Source organism: Chiloscyllium plagiosum, chromosome 50 (genome assembly GCF_004010195.1).
Source record: "Chiloscyllium plagiosum isolate BGI_BamShark_2017 chromosome 50, ASM401019v2, whole genome shotgun sequence".
NCBI classification, from domain to species: Eukaryota; Metazoa; Chordata; class Chondrichthyes; order Orectolobiformes; family Hemiscylliidae; genus Chiloscyllium; species Chiloscyllium plagiosum.
The window spans coordinates 2,499,159-2,514,897 of record NC_057759.1 but is presented as its reverse complement, the minus strand read 5'-3'; the positions used below and the strand labels follow the sequence as shown (position 1 = coordinate 2,514,897).

Genomic DNA, 15,739 nt, shown 5'->3' with positions numbered 1-15,739 from the left:
GCAGCAGTGTGTACTATCTAGAAGATGCACTGCAGAAAGTCACCAAAGATCCTCAGACAAGAGCTTCCAAACCCACAACCACTTCCATCTAGGAGTATAAGGGCAGCAGATGTATGGGACACCACCCTTCTGAACAACTCAGTATCCTGACGTGGAAATCTATCTGCTTTTCCTGTGGTTAAAATGTTACAATTCCATCCCTACGGGTATTGTGTACCTACAGTACACAAACTGAAGCAGTTTAGGAACGCTGCTCCCCATTGACTTCTCAAAGGGACAATGAGGGATGCGGGCAACAAATAGGCCCCTTGTGTAAATTAGAAATGACAGTTCATAAAACACTATGGGTGAATGTACTTTGTGAAAATGTGGACAGGCTGAATGACTGGCAGATGCAATTAAAAGGGCCGACGTACAAAGAAATGTGTTGCAGTCAGAGGATTGATTAGTACAAATATAAACGAAATATGATCATTAGAATAATTGCTGCTTGCGCATCAGTCAAAGAAACTAGATTCATTTGCAATTCGTGACACGGAACACTTACAGTAAAACGTTCCCATTTTTTCTCTCTCTTATTTTCTCCAGCTGATTCTTCCAGCAGTTCCCGGCAGCAAAGGTAGGTCAGTGAGGTGGTTTCCAACTTCTAACAGCATTCAAACACATTCTGAATGGACTAAAATCACTCTGGAGTGCAAACCCAAGCATTTTACATTTGTTAGACAAATTGGGTGAAAAGCACTTTCGTAGGAGAATATGAGCACTGCAGATGCTGGAGATCAGAGTCGAGAGTGTGGTGCTGGCAAAGCACAGCAGACCAGGCAGCATCGCAGGAGCAGGAAAATCGATATTTCGTGCATAGGCCCTTCATCATGAATTAGCCTCATGTTTCTGCCCGAAATGTTGGTTCTCCTGCTATTCGGATGCTCCTTGACCTGGTGCACTTTTGCTGCACCACACTTTCGAAACGAACTTCTGTATCTGAATCTTTTGAATTTAAAGCACAACAGTTCAAATCGAGGACACTCTCTCAATTTCTGGTTGACACTGAACGGTGCGTGGGTCAGTCCCCTCTGTGGTGAGGATATCCATTGTTGTTGGAAGACGACAAACAGCTAAGTTATCATTGGAATTGTAGAGAATGTTCAAAATGTGTTTGTGCAAAGGGATCTGGCTGTCTTTGTGCATGAATCGCAGAAAGTAGTATACAGCTACAGCAAGTAATAAGGAAGATATTAATTGCTAAAGGGACGGAGTATGAAAGTATTGAAGTTCTACTGCAACTGTACAAGAGATTGGAGTTTCCGTGTACAGAGTACTTCATAGAGTTTGGATCCCCTTATTAAAGGGGGATATAGTTAAATTCGGGGGAGTTTAGGGGAGATTAATTAAATTGCATACCAAGCTGAAAGATTAGTCTGAGGAGGAGAGGCTGGTACAATTTAGATCTCTGTAGTTGAGGACAGATGTAATTATACTGTAGGCGGTTGAGAGAAGATTCTCTTTATCATTTCCGAGACGAAGGGTGTCTTAGATTCAACAAAACAGGTTTTAATTCGGGAAAATTAGAAAATAAAGACAAAAATGATTCAAAACAAATTTGGTGATGGATGTTGTTTGTAAGGAACAGAAAGGCATTTTAAAGTGGGGGTACAATTCTAAAGGGGGAGTTGGGAGTATATGTGCAAAGATCGGTGAAGGTGGCAGGATAGGAGCAGTGCAGATAATAAAGCTCACAGAGTCCTCGGCCTGAGGAATGGGGGTGTAGAGTCCGGGAGGAAGGAGGTGATGTTGAACTTCTACCACACACTTGTTGGACTTCAGCTGAAGTGTCAGAGAGAAAAATAACTGGTAGGTGGTGCTTTAACCTGTTGGTTGCCAAACCTCAAACAATGGGAGAGGTGAAGAAGGAGACTCCTTCAATGTCACTTCAGCCAGTGAGAGATTCAACCCCATGCTGTCGATATTACTCTGTATTCCAAATAGGCCATTCAGCCAACTGAGCCAACCCAACATCCAACATAAAGCAGAGCGCTGAAAAGAAATTCATTCCACTGAGAGCATACGTAGTGAATGGAGAATACTAGGTCATGACGATTAGTTGAAACGTGGGGAAATACATTGTTCATCTGTCGGATAATTATTTGACACCTTACCATTGGAGACAACAGAAAATGAACTTAGAAATACAGTTGAAGAACAGCTTTGGCCTTTTATTACCCAGCCAGGTTTTGTTCAATTCTGGGCACCTGGTTCGAGGAAGAATGTTCAAACGCTGGAGGGAGTGTGAAGGAGATTTACAAGAATGATATCAAAGAAGAGAGATTTTAGATACAGAGAAAGTTTCAAGAGATTGAGCTTATTCCCTTTCAAACAGAGGAGGTGAAGTGGTGACGTTATTGAGATATTGAACGATATGAACAATTCTGACAGGGGAAAGAAAGTTATTGTTTCCCACTGTTTGCTCTGTTAGTAACGGGCTGCTCAGAATTACAAGATTATCAGTAAGCGAGTTAGATGAGGAGAACATTTTTTTCAGTGAGTTGTTGGGTTGAGAATGTGCTGCCTGGGAGATTAGTGGAGGTAGATTCCATGTGAGGTTTCTAAAGAGAGCTGGACATGAATTTCAAAGGGATGATTTTAGAGAGCAACGGAGATAGACTGGAGAGTGGAACTAACTGTGTAGCTCTATCAGGAGCTAGACCACACATGAATGGCCTCCTTCTGCACATGAAATGTTATAATTCTATGAACGTAGAAGTTCTGAGCAACATTCTGGACAATTCCGAGAAGCCATTCCTTGGGACCATGGCTCAGTGAACTCATTATCAGGGAGTTTGGTACGTGAACAGCAGTAAATTGATGTCACGAGTGAGTTGGAACTTGGTTGGGTAATAATTCCGAAATATTTCTTTCTGAGGGAGATGATGGGAAATCGTGCTGAGAGCAAGAGTGAGGACAGACCTGCAAGAAATTTCGATTACGCGGAAATTGAGTCAAGTCAATTAAATGGTGAGTGTGAATCTGTGACCTGAAGAAGTAACAAAGAAGATTGATGAGTGCAGAGCAGTAGATGTGATCTATATGGACTTCAGTAAGGCGTTCGGCAAGGTTCCCATGGGATACTGGTTAGCAAGGTTAGATCTCATGGAATACAGGGAGAACTCGCCATTTGGATACAGAACTGGCTCAAAGGTAGAAGACAGACGGTGGTGGTGCAGGGTTGTTTTTCAGACTGGAGGCCTGTGACCAGTGGAGTGTCACAAGGATCGGTGCTGGGACCTCTACTTTTTGTCATGTACATAAATGATTTGGATCCGAGCATAAGAGGTACAGTTAGTAAGTTTGCAGATGACACCAAAATTGGAGGTGTAGTGGACAGCGAAGAGGGTTACCTCAGATTACACAGGATCTGGACCAGATCGGCCAATGGGCTGAGAAGTAGCAGATGGAGTTTATTGAGATAAATGTGAGGTGCTGCATTTTTGGAAAGCAAATCTTACAGGAATTATACACTTTATGGAAAGGTCCTAGGGAATGTTGCTGAACAAAGAGACCTTGGAGTGCAGGTTCATAGCTCCTTGAAAGTGGAGTCGCAGGTAGATAGGTTAGTGAAGAAGGTGTTTAATATGTTTTCCTTTATTGGTCAGAATGTTGAGTACAGGAGTTTGGAGGTCATGTTGCGGCTGTGCAGGACATTGATTAGGCCACTATTTGAATATTGTGTGTAATTCTGGTCTCCTTCCTATCGGAAAGATGTTGTGAAACTTGAAAGGGTTCAGAAAAGATTTACAAGGATGTTGCCAGGTTTGGAGGATCTGAGCTACAGGGAGAGGCTGAACAGGCGGGGGCTGTTTTCCCTGGAGCGTCGGAGGCTGAGTGGTAACCTTATAGAGGTTTACAAAATTATGAGGGGCATGGATAGGATAAATAAACAAAGTATTTTCCCTGGAGTCGGGGAGTCCAGGATTGGAGGGCATAGGTTTAGGTTGAGAGGTGAAAGATATAAAAGAGACCTAAGGGACAACTTTTTCACGCAGAGGCTAGTACGTATATGGAATGAGCTGCCAGAGGATCTGGTGGAGGCTGGTTCAATCGCAACATTTAAGAGGCATTTGGATGGGTATATGAATAGGAAGGGTTTGGAAGTTTGAAGGGTCACTTTATAGACGTTTATGAAATCACGAAAGGTATTGATAAAGTGAATGGCAGGTGTCTTTTCTCTATGGTGAGGGACTTCAAAATTGGGTTTAATTTTCAATTCAGAGGAGAAAGTTTTTAAAAAATCATGAGGAGTTACTTTTTTACACAGAGAGAGGTTCGTGTGTAGAATGAGCTTGCTGGGGAAGTGATGAATGTGGGTACAGTTATAATGTTTAAAGGACATTTGAGGAAGTACATGAAATGGAAACGTTTGGAGTGAAATGCGCCAAAATCTGCCAAGTGTGACTCGTTTAGTTTGGGAACATGTTTAGAAGAATGTATCCAATACATTAGCTCAACAAAAAAAGCCTCTGTCTTGCAGATTGAAAACTAACAATTGATCTAGCATTCCTTACCGTTTGTGGAAGAGATGTCTAATCCTCTCCAACCCTTTGTGGATAAAAATGCTTCCTAACATCTCTCCTGAACGGTCTGGCACTAATTCGCAGACTATGCCCTCACTAGTTCTAGAATCTCTAAACAGTGGAAATCGTTTCTAGTTACACACCCTGCCTTTTCCTTTCAACATCGTCCCTCAGATCAGCCCTTAAATCTCAAAACAGTAGAGAAAACAGGCCTCATTTGTCTAATCTCAACTCATAACTTGAAATCCAGGTATCACTCTTGTAAACCTATACTGTACAGGACAATCTATCCATCCTCAGGTGTGGTGCCCAGTTTGTTCAAAGTGGTGTCTAACTGGGGTTTAGTATAACTGCAGCATCTCTTCTGTATCCTTGTACTCCAGTCCTCTAGATGTAAAGACCATCATTCCATTAGCTTTCTTCAGGCAACGCATGTCAGGAATAAAATGAAACACAGAAATTGTTTGAAAAACTCAGCAGGGACAGATATTATTTACCACCTGGGGACAGACTGTTTGCTGTTGAAGACAAATTTCTATCTTTTCTTTTGACTCTTTAGTTTCGAGCTGCGCTGCAGCCGTGTACTCTTCAGTAAAGAACACACACACACACAATGGTAACTATTCATTTTGCTTGCAAACCTCGAGATTCTCGAGCAAGGGGGCGTACTCTGAGAATTATTAATAAACGGTGGAAAATCAAAGGCGCATATCTGAGGAAGACTGTGTGTGATAGGTATGGCTCAACTTGTAATTTGTAGGATAGACCCTGGGATCCATCGGAGGAAGACAGAACAATATTGATTCTTCGTGATATCATTCCTTTATTCTTCAGCGCGATATATATGATCAGAAGCTGTCCCGATTGAGCCATTCCAAATACCTCAGTTACAGGCCAGGAGTGTGAGGGAATACTCCCCACTTGCCTGTATGGTGGCAGCTCCAACAACATTCGAGAAGCTTGACACCATCCAAGAGACAAAGCAGGCCTGGTTATTGACACAACATCCAAAAGCATCTATTCCCTCCTCAACCAAGCTCAGTAGCAGCATTGTGTACCATCTATAAGATGTACTGCACAGATTCACCAAAGATTCTCAGACAACACTTTCCGAACCCGCAACAACTTCCATCTAGAAGGACAAGTGCAGCAGATACATGGGAACACCCACCCTCTACAAGTTCCCCTTCGGGCCGCTCAGTGTCCTGACTCGGAAATATAACGCCATTCGTTCAGTATCATTGGATCAAAATCTTGGAATTTCTTCCCTCAGGGTAATGTGTGTCTATATACAGCACATGGACTGCAGCAGTTCAAGAAAGCAGTTCATCCCCACCTTCTGAAGGCGGCAACTAGTGATGAATTGGGAGATAAACGCTGGGCCCAGAGGGTGATGAACACGTGCCATGAGTGACTTTTTTTTAAATAGTGAAATTTACCAGAGCCTCCACTTTCCCCATTTTTCGCTTGTTCTGGGAGAGTGGATGCAAAATTTGTAGTGAACGTTGATGCAAAATATCCATTCAATGTTATTTAGCCAAGATATGGAGCCAATAGCTTAAGTTTACGTTTCTGCTTGATTGGCTGTCTGACCTTAATTATCACTCCCTATTTAAATTAAGGAGTCATTTGCTGTTCTTTTAACATTCTGTTCTCTAAACCTTCGATTCACTATGCTATTGTTTCTCGATTATTAGATGACTCCAAAATGGATGGCAGTTTGCTGTACTCGGTCGTGACGATCTCAAAGCCAAGAAACGCTGGTAAAGGATACAATAAGAATACTTTTATCACATTTCTGGCGCAGTGATAGTGGAGATTTTCTCCGGTCTCTCTCAAACCCACAAAACCTCAGCCACTTTTAAACATCGCTGATGTTTCTTTTGCCTATAGCAATGGAGTGAAGATCTTCGCAGGGTTTTCAAATCTTTTTACATCTTGAATTTATTAATAACCGATAATATTTTTTAATCATCCAAATCATAGTTATATTCCCTTCACGTCAACTAAATTGACAACAGGGCAATATGAATTGGAGCTTGAAAGTTACAATGATGGCTAATTGCTATATTGTTTATCTTGTTTTGAGGGATGCCTAATCTTTCGGCCCTGGGGTGTCAAGCTGTTTATTGCTCCAATACAACAGCTTAATGTCTGACAGTGGCACCTTCTGGCATTGGTCTCTGGGGCAAGGAGCCATTTGCTCTTGGCCTCGCATCATTCTCACGGGGAGCATTGCCATCTCATTGTCGCGAGTGTTTCTTAGGTGCCAAAAAGGTAGATGGAAGGACAGGTAATGTTAAGGAAGCAGAAGGCTGCAGAAGGACTTGGACAGGGTTGGGGAGTGGAAAACGAAATGGCAGATAGACTAGCATGTGCGGCCGTACCAGAGTCTTATACAACTGTAGATGGAAGGACAGGTAATGTTAAGGAAGCAGAAGGCTGCAGAAGGACTTGGACAGGGTTGGGGAGTGGAAAACGAAATGGCAGATAGACTAGCATGTGGGAACATAGGAGGTCATGCACTTTCGTAGGAAGAATAGAAACACAGACTGTTTTCTAAATGGCGAAAGGTTTGGGAAATCGGAAGCACAACGGTACTTCAGAGTCCGAGTTCAGGATTTTCTCCATGTTAACAGGTAGATTTGATTGGCAGTTGGGAAGGCAAGCGTAAAGTTGGAATTAATAAAGAGTGTTAGAATGCAAGACCAGGAATGTACTGCTGAGACTGTATTTGGAATATTGGGTGCAGGTTTGAGCCCCCTATCTAAGGAAAGATGTGCCGAACTTGGAGGGAGTCCAGAAGGGATTTACAAGAAAGATCCTCGGTTTGAGGAACTTGTCACATGAGGAAACGTTGAGGACTCTGGGTCTGGATCAATGGAGTTCAGAAAGATGAGGGAGAATCTGTTTGAAACTTACAGAATAGAGAGGTCCGGAGAGAGTGGCCATGGAGAAGATGTTTCCACGAGTAGGAGAGTCTAGATTCCCTACAGTGTGGAAACAGGACCTTCGGGCCAAACCGGTCCACATCGACCTTTCGAAGAGCAACCCAGACCCATTTCCCTACATTTACTCCTGACTAATCCAACTAACACTATGGGCAGTTTAACATGGTCAATTCACCTGACCTGCACATCTTTGGACTGTGGGAGGAAACCGGAGCAGCCAGAGGAATCTCATGCAGACACGGGGAGACTGTGCAAACTCCACACAGACATTTGCCCGAGGCACGAATTGAACCAGGGACCATAATCACTGAGGCACCGTGCCACTTCAGAGTGAAGGAACGATCCTTTAGAACTGAGATGAGGAGGAATTTCTTGAGCCAGCAAGTGGTGAATCTGTGGAACTCATTACCACAGTGGGCTGCCATTAAATATTGTTAACACAGAGATAGATAGGTTCTTCGTCAGTGAGGGTATGACGTGTTCCAGAGAGACGGCAGGAGAATGGGATTGAGAAACATAACAGCCATGATGTAATGCCAAAGTAGACTTGATGGTTGAATGTCTGTTAAATCTTATGGTCTTGGTTACTAAGTGAGTAAAGTATGTGATGCCTCGCACAGGTGAGCCCATTCAATTTAGAGCTTGTGAGCACGTGCTATGAGCCACCCACATTAAAACATGTTCAGGCAGCTGGACGACCAACACAACATACGGGATAGGAACCCTCAGGAGGCTACTTCCCCCATTCTATACGGCAGTGGCTGATATCATCTTAGCCTCAACTCCAGTTTCCTGTGCCCATTTCCTTTAATCCCTCACTGAATAACAATCTGTCTGTCCCCCTCCTTTAACTTATTCAGTGTCCCGACATGTCTCACACACTGTGTCCATTTTTGCGGCGGGGGCAGGAGGTTGGTGGGAGGTGTTGTTATGAATTCCCACAGATTCCCACCCTTCTCCTTTGGAGGGATACGATTCCTCCCCATCTCTGTTTTCAATCTGTCTCACACGCTTCTCTTGAAACGTTCTAGATTGTTCCACATGAGGAAATATTTTTTCTCCATTTCCTTTGTCAATCCCACTTTCTCAATCATCTTACATCCCTCAGTGAGAACTCGTCTTTTCCTTGAAACTCCAGAGAGTATCGGCCTGAACTGCTGAATCGTTCTTTTGAAAACAAACCCTAAAACACGTTACATTTTAATCGTATCTTGGATGTAGAATACACATCACAATTTCCTCAGTCATAGTGTCGGAGTAAAATGTCCATCGGTCCATCGAGTTTGTGATGGTCCGAAACATCCTCCTCAATATTTTTTAAATCCCATTTCCCAACACTTGGCCAAAGCCTTGGCGTCACGAATGCACATCTAAATCCTCCTTCAATGTGATCATATTTTCTTCCTCTCCCAACCTTACAGGCAGTGAGTTCCGGAGGCCCACGGGCATTTGGGTGTACAAGACATTCCTTATACCCCATCGAAACCTCTGCCTTTTAACTTCAATCTATGCCCCTCCCTCAATCATTGATCCCTCCATCCAGGGGCATATGTTTATTCCTGCCACGCTGTCCGCGCCCCTCATCGTGTTATACTTCCCTCTCTTTCAATCCATTCTGCTGTAAAGACAACGACCACAGTTCTTCCAATCTCTCTCAATCACTGTAACTCTCCAGCCCTCAAGACAATATGCTGATAAATCTTCCTGTGCTCTCTCTCTCACAGTTCATTGAGATATATACAGTCGGTAAAATGCATTTTTTTTTAATTTGCAGCACACTCTGATGGTGCACCAGGAACGAAACACGTAAGTTTTTTTTGCATTGAATTTTTAATCAGCAAAGTTATATTTTTAATGTAAAGTCACCATTATCTCTTTAGAGAGAGGGAAGTGTGTGTGTGTGTGTGTGTGAGAGAGAGAGAGAGAGACAGAGACAGAGCAAGAAATGTTTATTCTGATGATGGTCACCATATCTAAGGGACAGCAATCTCAACCAGAGCAGCAATTGAACTGCATATTGTCAGTGTGACGATACATTAACAACCAACTATAGACCAAACTGAGCTAACCAAACCTAATTTGGCCCATGGCAAACACATTGGGCAGCACAGTGGCTTAATGGTTAGCACTGCTGCCTCCCAGCATCAGGGACACAGGTACATTTCCAACCTCGAGTGACTGTCCTTCCATGTGTAGCTTTTGCATTCTCCCCGTGTCTGCGTGGGTTTCATTTGGATGTTCCGGTTTCCTCCCAAAGTGCAAAGATGTGCAGGTTAAATGGATTGGCCATGCTAAGTTGCCCATATCGTGAGCGATAGGCAGGCTAAGAGGGCGAGCCAGAAAAATGTATGATTATAGGGATGAGTCTGGGTCGGATGCTACTCAGTGGATCACTGTAGACTTAATGGTACGAAAAGCCTTCTTCATTACTCTAGGTTTGCATGATGTGCAACTTAAGGGGATTGGCCATGATTAATATGGAGATAAGATCAGTGTTTGGACAGCATGCGTTCCAGAATCTTGGTGCAGAATAGATGGGTTGAATGGCCACTTTCCACGCTGTAGGGATTCTAAGAATATCAATGTTTAATTGAGCGATGTGATGCAATTTATCCTGATCTCAATATTGCATTTTGATGAGATTTCTTTCAATTTCTGAAATAATAGGGAAGCAAAACCCTATGTTTTCAGCTCCTTAGGGTATGCCCTACAGATGTGAATTTGAATCTTGATATGGCAGGTGCTGAATTTGGAATTCGATTTTAAACAAAAACAGATCAGAAGACTCTAATGACGACTGTTGCCAGGAACAAAGAACTATCTTGTTCAAAGTTGAAGACTAAGATGTGGAGGAATTTCTTCTCTCAGAAGGTTATGAGTCTTTGGAACTCCTTGCCACAGAGAGCTGTGTGTGGAGATATGGAGAAGGTTTAAGGCTGGAGTCGATAGAGTCGTGGAACCTAGTGTTACGGGTTAAGTGCAGGAAAATGAAAGTGAGGAATGGGGGATCAGTCACAATGCTATTTAATGGCTGATTCGGCTCGTGGGGCTTGTTCGCCCCTGCGATTGTCCTTAAGAGATTGAAATCTGCCCTCCTTATCCGGTCTGCTCTGTACATGACTCCTAACTCTTTGAAAACTCCTCACTGCCTTCTGGTTGAGCAAGTCGATCAGTTCAAGGACATTTCATAATTGGCATTCACTTCCCATCCCGACAGAGATGTCTATGTCCTGTTCAGAGTACAGAGAAATAATATTTGCCGGAGTCATGTTTAGTCTTGTTCCAGTGACGTGCCTTGCCATTAGAAATGATCGGTGTAGTGACACCAAATATTCAGAGGTCCTCCTGTACACTCCAATTGCCTTACAGGCAAAGTTTGTTATTCTCATCCATTTTCATAGAGTCACGCAGCATGGAAACAAGCCCTTCGGCCTAACTCGACCACGCTGACCAGGTTTCCCAAACTCAACTAGTCCCATTTGTCTGAATTTGTCCCATACCTCTTTAATCCTTTCTTATCCATGTACCTTTCCAAATGTCTTTAAAATGTTGTAATTGTACCTGCCTCTAATACTTCCTCTTGCAGCTCATTTCATATTTTCCTCTCAGGTCCCTTTCTAATCTTTCCCCTCTCACCTTAAATACAAGCCCAATTGTTTTGGACTCCCCTATCCTGGGGGAAAGATTGTAACTTCTCATCTTATCTAAGAATCAGTAAGTTCACCCCTCAGCCTCCAATGCTCCAAAGGAGATAAGCTCCCAGCTTATGCAGCTTCTCCTTCGAGCTGAAACTCTCCAGTTTTCGTAACATTTTTGAAAATGTTTTCTAGTTTAACAACAGCCTTTCTACAGCGCGCTGACTAGAACTGTACACAGTATTCTAAACGTGGCCTCACCAACATCCTGTACGGTTGTATCATTAAGCGCCCAACTCCTGTTGTCAATGTTCTGACTGATGAAAGCAAGCGTACCAAACGGCGTCTTCACCACTGTGTCGAGCTGCAATGCCACATTCAAGGAACAATGTACGGGAACCCCTAGGGCTCTTTGCTCAGCAACACTCCTCAGAGTTGTACTATTAACTGCATAGGTCCTACCCATATTTTGCCTTACTAAAATGTAATGCCACAGATCTATCTAAATTAAACTTCATCTGCCATTCCTTCGCCCACTGGCACAGCTGATCAAATTTTCATTGTACTCTTAGATAACCTTTTTCTCTGTGCACAATACCACCAATTTTGGTCCTTCTACTATCTACTGCATTTATGTGTTGACCTTTTCTCAGGCTGACCAAGCGGAGCAGCAACAATCCTGCATCATATACGCCACCCTGAGACACACAGATACAGGAGGGGATGAGGAAGTTGATCAAGACCAAGAAAGAAATGTTTATGCCAACGTTCCACGGAAATTGTGAGACAGCAGAGAAGAAAGCCTTCGAAGCTTCACAAATCCTTGTGTTTAGATTCTTTGAACCATCTTCACAACGATTTCAGCTTGCCTGGCCACCTTCAGAGATTGATACACGTGAACTCTGATGTTCATCTACTCCATTAGTCCCCTCAAAGACGTTTCATTGAACCTGCAATATTACCGTATGTTTCTGGTAGCAAAACTCATAACCTTACACTTCTCCGCATTGCAATTCACCTGCCAGGTTTCTGCCCATTTGGCCAATTTGTTAATATCCCTGTGAAGTCTCGCAGCATTATTCTCACAATTCACTCTTCTGCCTGGGTTAGTATCATCTGCAAATTTAGCGATTAGATCCTCAACACCCAACCCCTAATCATTTGTATAACCAATGTAGTTAACATTTTGTTCCTGTCAGTTCATTCTATGTGGGTATGAGTGCATTTACGAGTCTGTTCCTGCTGTGACTTGAGAGTATCAATATTAATCCGTATCTCTCAGGTTATCCTGTATGATATGTGAATGCAGTTAATAATCTATGCCTCTCATTTACTGCCTTGTGAATTTACTTATCGATTTCTACCTGTCAGTTCCTGTTTGGTGAACGCGAACCGTGCACGTACCAATATGTATCTGTGAGATTTTGCCTTGTGAATGTGAGAGTGTTGTTATCAGTCTCTGCTTGTCCGTTTATGCTCTGTGAAACTGGGAACGTAGTTATCATTCTGTTCCTGCCAGTTTTAGCTTTGTGAATGAGAAAATTTTTATTAATCTATCGCCGACAGTTACTGTAATGCGAATATGTGACTTAAGTGAACAGAAACGGACCGATGGAGAATGATAGTCACACATTTGCACCGCAGTAACTGTATCCCATCATTTGTTTGCTTCTGCAACATGATAGAGTGAGTGTAGCTATCAGTCTTTACATATCAGTTTCTACTCGTGTGTGTGTAAGTGGTTTAGTTCTCTGATATTCGCTGCGACTGTGTGATTCATTCTGTGAGAGTTATTATTAGAGTGCTGAGAAGAGGTCTTAATATCTTCTGCATTTTGCGATTTATGGGTTGACTGTCAGTCTGTGGGGGTGGGCAGGGGAGAGAATAGATAGGTCGACGGCAGAACGTGGACTGCTTTATTCTGAGAAACATTTCGAATCAGGGTCACACATTTCCTGTTTGGTTTGAGAGTCAGTTCAAACTGAGACATCTGCTTTCATTTTGGACACAGACATTGTTGTGTTTTTGTGCGTGAGAGACAGTTTTATTCTGCATGGAGGTCCATTTCTGCATGACCTTTAAATATCGAGACACAACACAACAGCATGTCATCTCCTTTCAAACCGACATCAGAAAAACTGATATGGTACAGCACAGGAGAAGACCATTCATCCCATTATGTCTGTACTGCGACATTGTATTATGCATCAATTCTGCAGAACATTTTGGAAATGTGAACTTGATCTGCTCATTGTCACTGTTGAAAGGACAATTTGACATCAGTTCTGCAGTCACCTGACTCTTAATATGTATAGTGCCGGTTCTGATGAATATCGCTCTATTCTCCGCTACTCAGTTGCGGTTTTGTGTCTACGTGCAGCATAAACTCTGTAAATAAACTCTTTTCAATGGCATTTAATTGTATTGCATTTCAGTCTCAGTTTATTTTGTGTGTGTGTGTGTGTGTGTGTAGTGGACTTTATGGTTCACTACTGGGCACTGCAATAATTTTATAACCTCAGCCGTGATCAATGGTTTGAGCATCAATTCATATTGGAAATAAATGAGGCTAAATTTCATTATTTTCCTTGCAGCATTCACGGCTGTATGACAGTGAGTTTTCTCTTGTGCTGCCAGTCTGTATCGCAGTACATGCCTCCTGTAATGAATGGGAAACGGCTGGAGTGCTTTAATTGTTGCTGTCAGTAAGAATCACATACAAGTAAAAATGTAACGCACTGCCACTGAAAGGAGACTATGCTGTTCTTCGGAGTCAAGTTAGGTAGGAACCACAATGGAACTCTATATTTGTATCGTGCAGAATATAACAGAGTAATGATATAAAAGTGTTGGTGTTCAGAATGCCATCAGTTCTTTTTTGTTTCAGTGCTTATTGATGTACTTTTCTAAATGCTGCTGAAGCAACAATCAGTGTAAACCGAATCCATTTACAACTGAGTGAAAGTGCAATGAGCAGTTCAACTGCATTGTATCTGACTGATCATAATGTTCCTTGACCATAAAGTACAATTGGCTAATTCACTTCTATTTTCTGATTTAGACAGGGCATTACCCTGATGCATTATCTGCAATGCTCCTGTGTTGCTGTATGGTAGGCATGAGGAATGCAAACTGAATTTTATTTTCCGTCATGCAGTGCTGAATATTTAATAAGTCAAGTTTAATTTATAGAATAATCAACAGAGTTAACTCTGCTTGAAAGCACAATGAACAGTTTTACAAACAACCAATTTTGGCTTTTTTTCTTTCCTTTCTTCACAGCATTGAAGGATGGCCATTGGATTCCATTGACACAATGTGAGAATTGCAGCCAAATTTCTTTCCTTTTTTTTGTAATGCATTCTAGGGAGAATCAGGAAAATATAGGGCTCTTTATAGAAAGTTAAAAACAATTCTGAAAGAGTATACAAGTAAATTTTATATAAAAAACAGTTTCTTGCTGAACTGAAGAAGGTAAAACAAAGACTACTCCAGCAACATGAAGAAATGGAGAGTGATGTGGTTAAAAAGATGGGGATAGCAAGCTCTCTGCTACCATGATCCATTAATGTAAATGAAATTCTGGATGATCAGGATGAGAATTGTTAGCGGTTGTTTCTGCTCAGAGCAAACTTAAATCAGCCCTCGTTCCTGATGAAGGGCTTCTTCCCGAAACGTCAATTTTCCTGCTCCTCGGATGCTGCCTGACCGACAGTGCTTTTCCACTCTAATCTTGACTCTCTCCCTCTCACTGTTTAGTGAAAAATCACAGAACAATGGGTTTTAGTTCAACAGATGTATTTGAAAGTACTAGCTTTCAGAGTTCTGCACCTTCATTAGCAACACACAATTTAGTATTCATTATTTGGTATTGCTTCACCATGGCACCTCTGTTCCAAGGAATACAATGGGAACCCCTCCTGATAGCTACAATTGTCTAGTTTTGCAACATGCTAGTAAACATCCTCTGCACTCTCTCCAGAGTAATTATGTCCTTCATTCTGCCAATGAAGGAGAGAATTGCATATGCCTTCTTTACAACCCCATCCACCTCTGTCTCTCTTTTCAAAGCCTACCATATCTCTCTCTCCTTGGCTCGATCTCTCTTCCTCAAGTGTTTTCTCTCTCTCAATACTCTGACCATGTTTCTCTACCGCTGTCTCTCACAGTCTATTTCAATCCTGACCCCATATCTCCTTCTATCAATCCTTCTCTCATCTCGATTTACCTCACTCTACCTCTCAAACCTGTCACATCTCTCTCCCTCTCCCTCAATTCTGCTCCCATCTCTCTCTTTCTCCCCATTCTTCCCCAATCTACCTTTCACTCCATGAATTCTGCCTCATCTCTCTCTGTCAATTCTACCTCCACCTCTCTCCCTCAATCATGCCCCATCTATCTCTCACTCCCTCAATTCTGCCCCATCTCTCTCTCTCTCTGATAATCATGCCCCAATCTTTCTCTTCTTCTTACCTAAATCCTGGCTACATCTCTCTCCAACTCTCCCTCAATCCTGCCACCATATCTCTCCCTCTCCCTAAATCCTGCCCCATTTTACTCCCTCAATCTTATCCTCATTTCTCTC

General features: G+C 42.5%; 1 protein-coding gene across 7 annotated transcripts in view; it reads left to right on the top strand.

Moving 5' to 3' along the window:
- The window catches only part of LOC122544519 (platelet endothelial cell adhesion molecule-like), a 51,750-nt gene extending 38,161 nt beyond the window's left edge, over positions 1–13,589 (top strand). For 6 of the 7 annotated variants that reach the window (XM_043683804.1, XM_043683802.1, XM_043683805.1 and 3 more), the window contains 6 exons: positions 589–619; positions 2,921–3,012; positions 5,128–5,184; positions 6,266–6,331; positions 9,294–9,325; positions 11,808–13,589. In XM_043683804.1, coding sequence (XP_043539739.1) covers positions 589–619; positions 2,921–3,012; positions 5,128–5,184; positions 6,266–6,331; positions 9,294–9,325; positions 11,808–11,939 — 410 coding nt within the window. In that variant the 3' untranslated portion in view covers positions 11,940–13,589. The remainder of the gene's footprint in view (positions 1–588; positions 620–2,920; positions 3,013–5,127; positions 5,185–6,265; positions 6,332–9,293; positions 9,326–11,807) is intronic. The other variant, XM_043683806.1, reaches the window with a different exon arrangement.
- Positions 13,590–15,739: the final 2,150 nt, after the last annotated feature.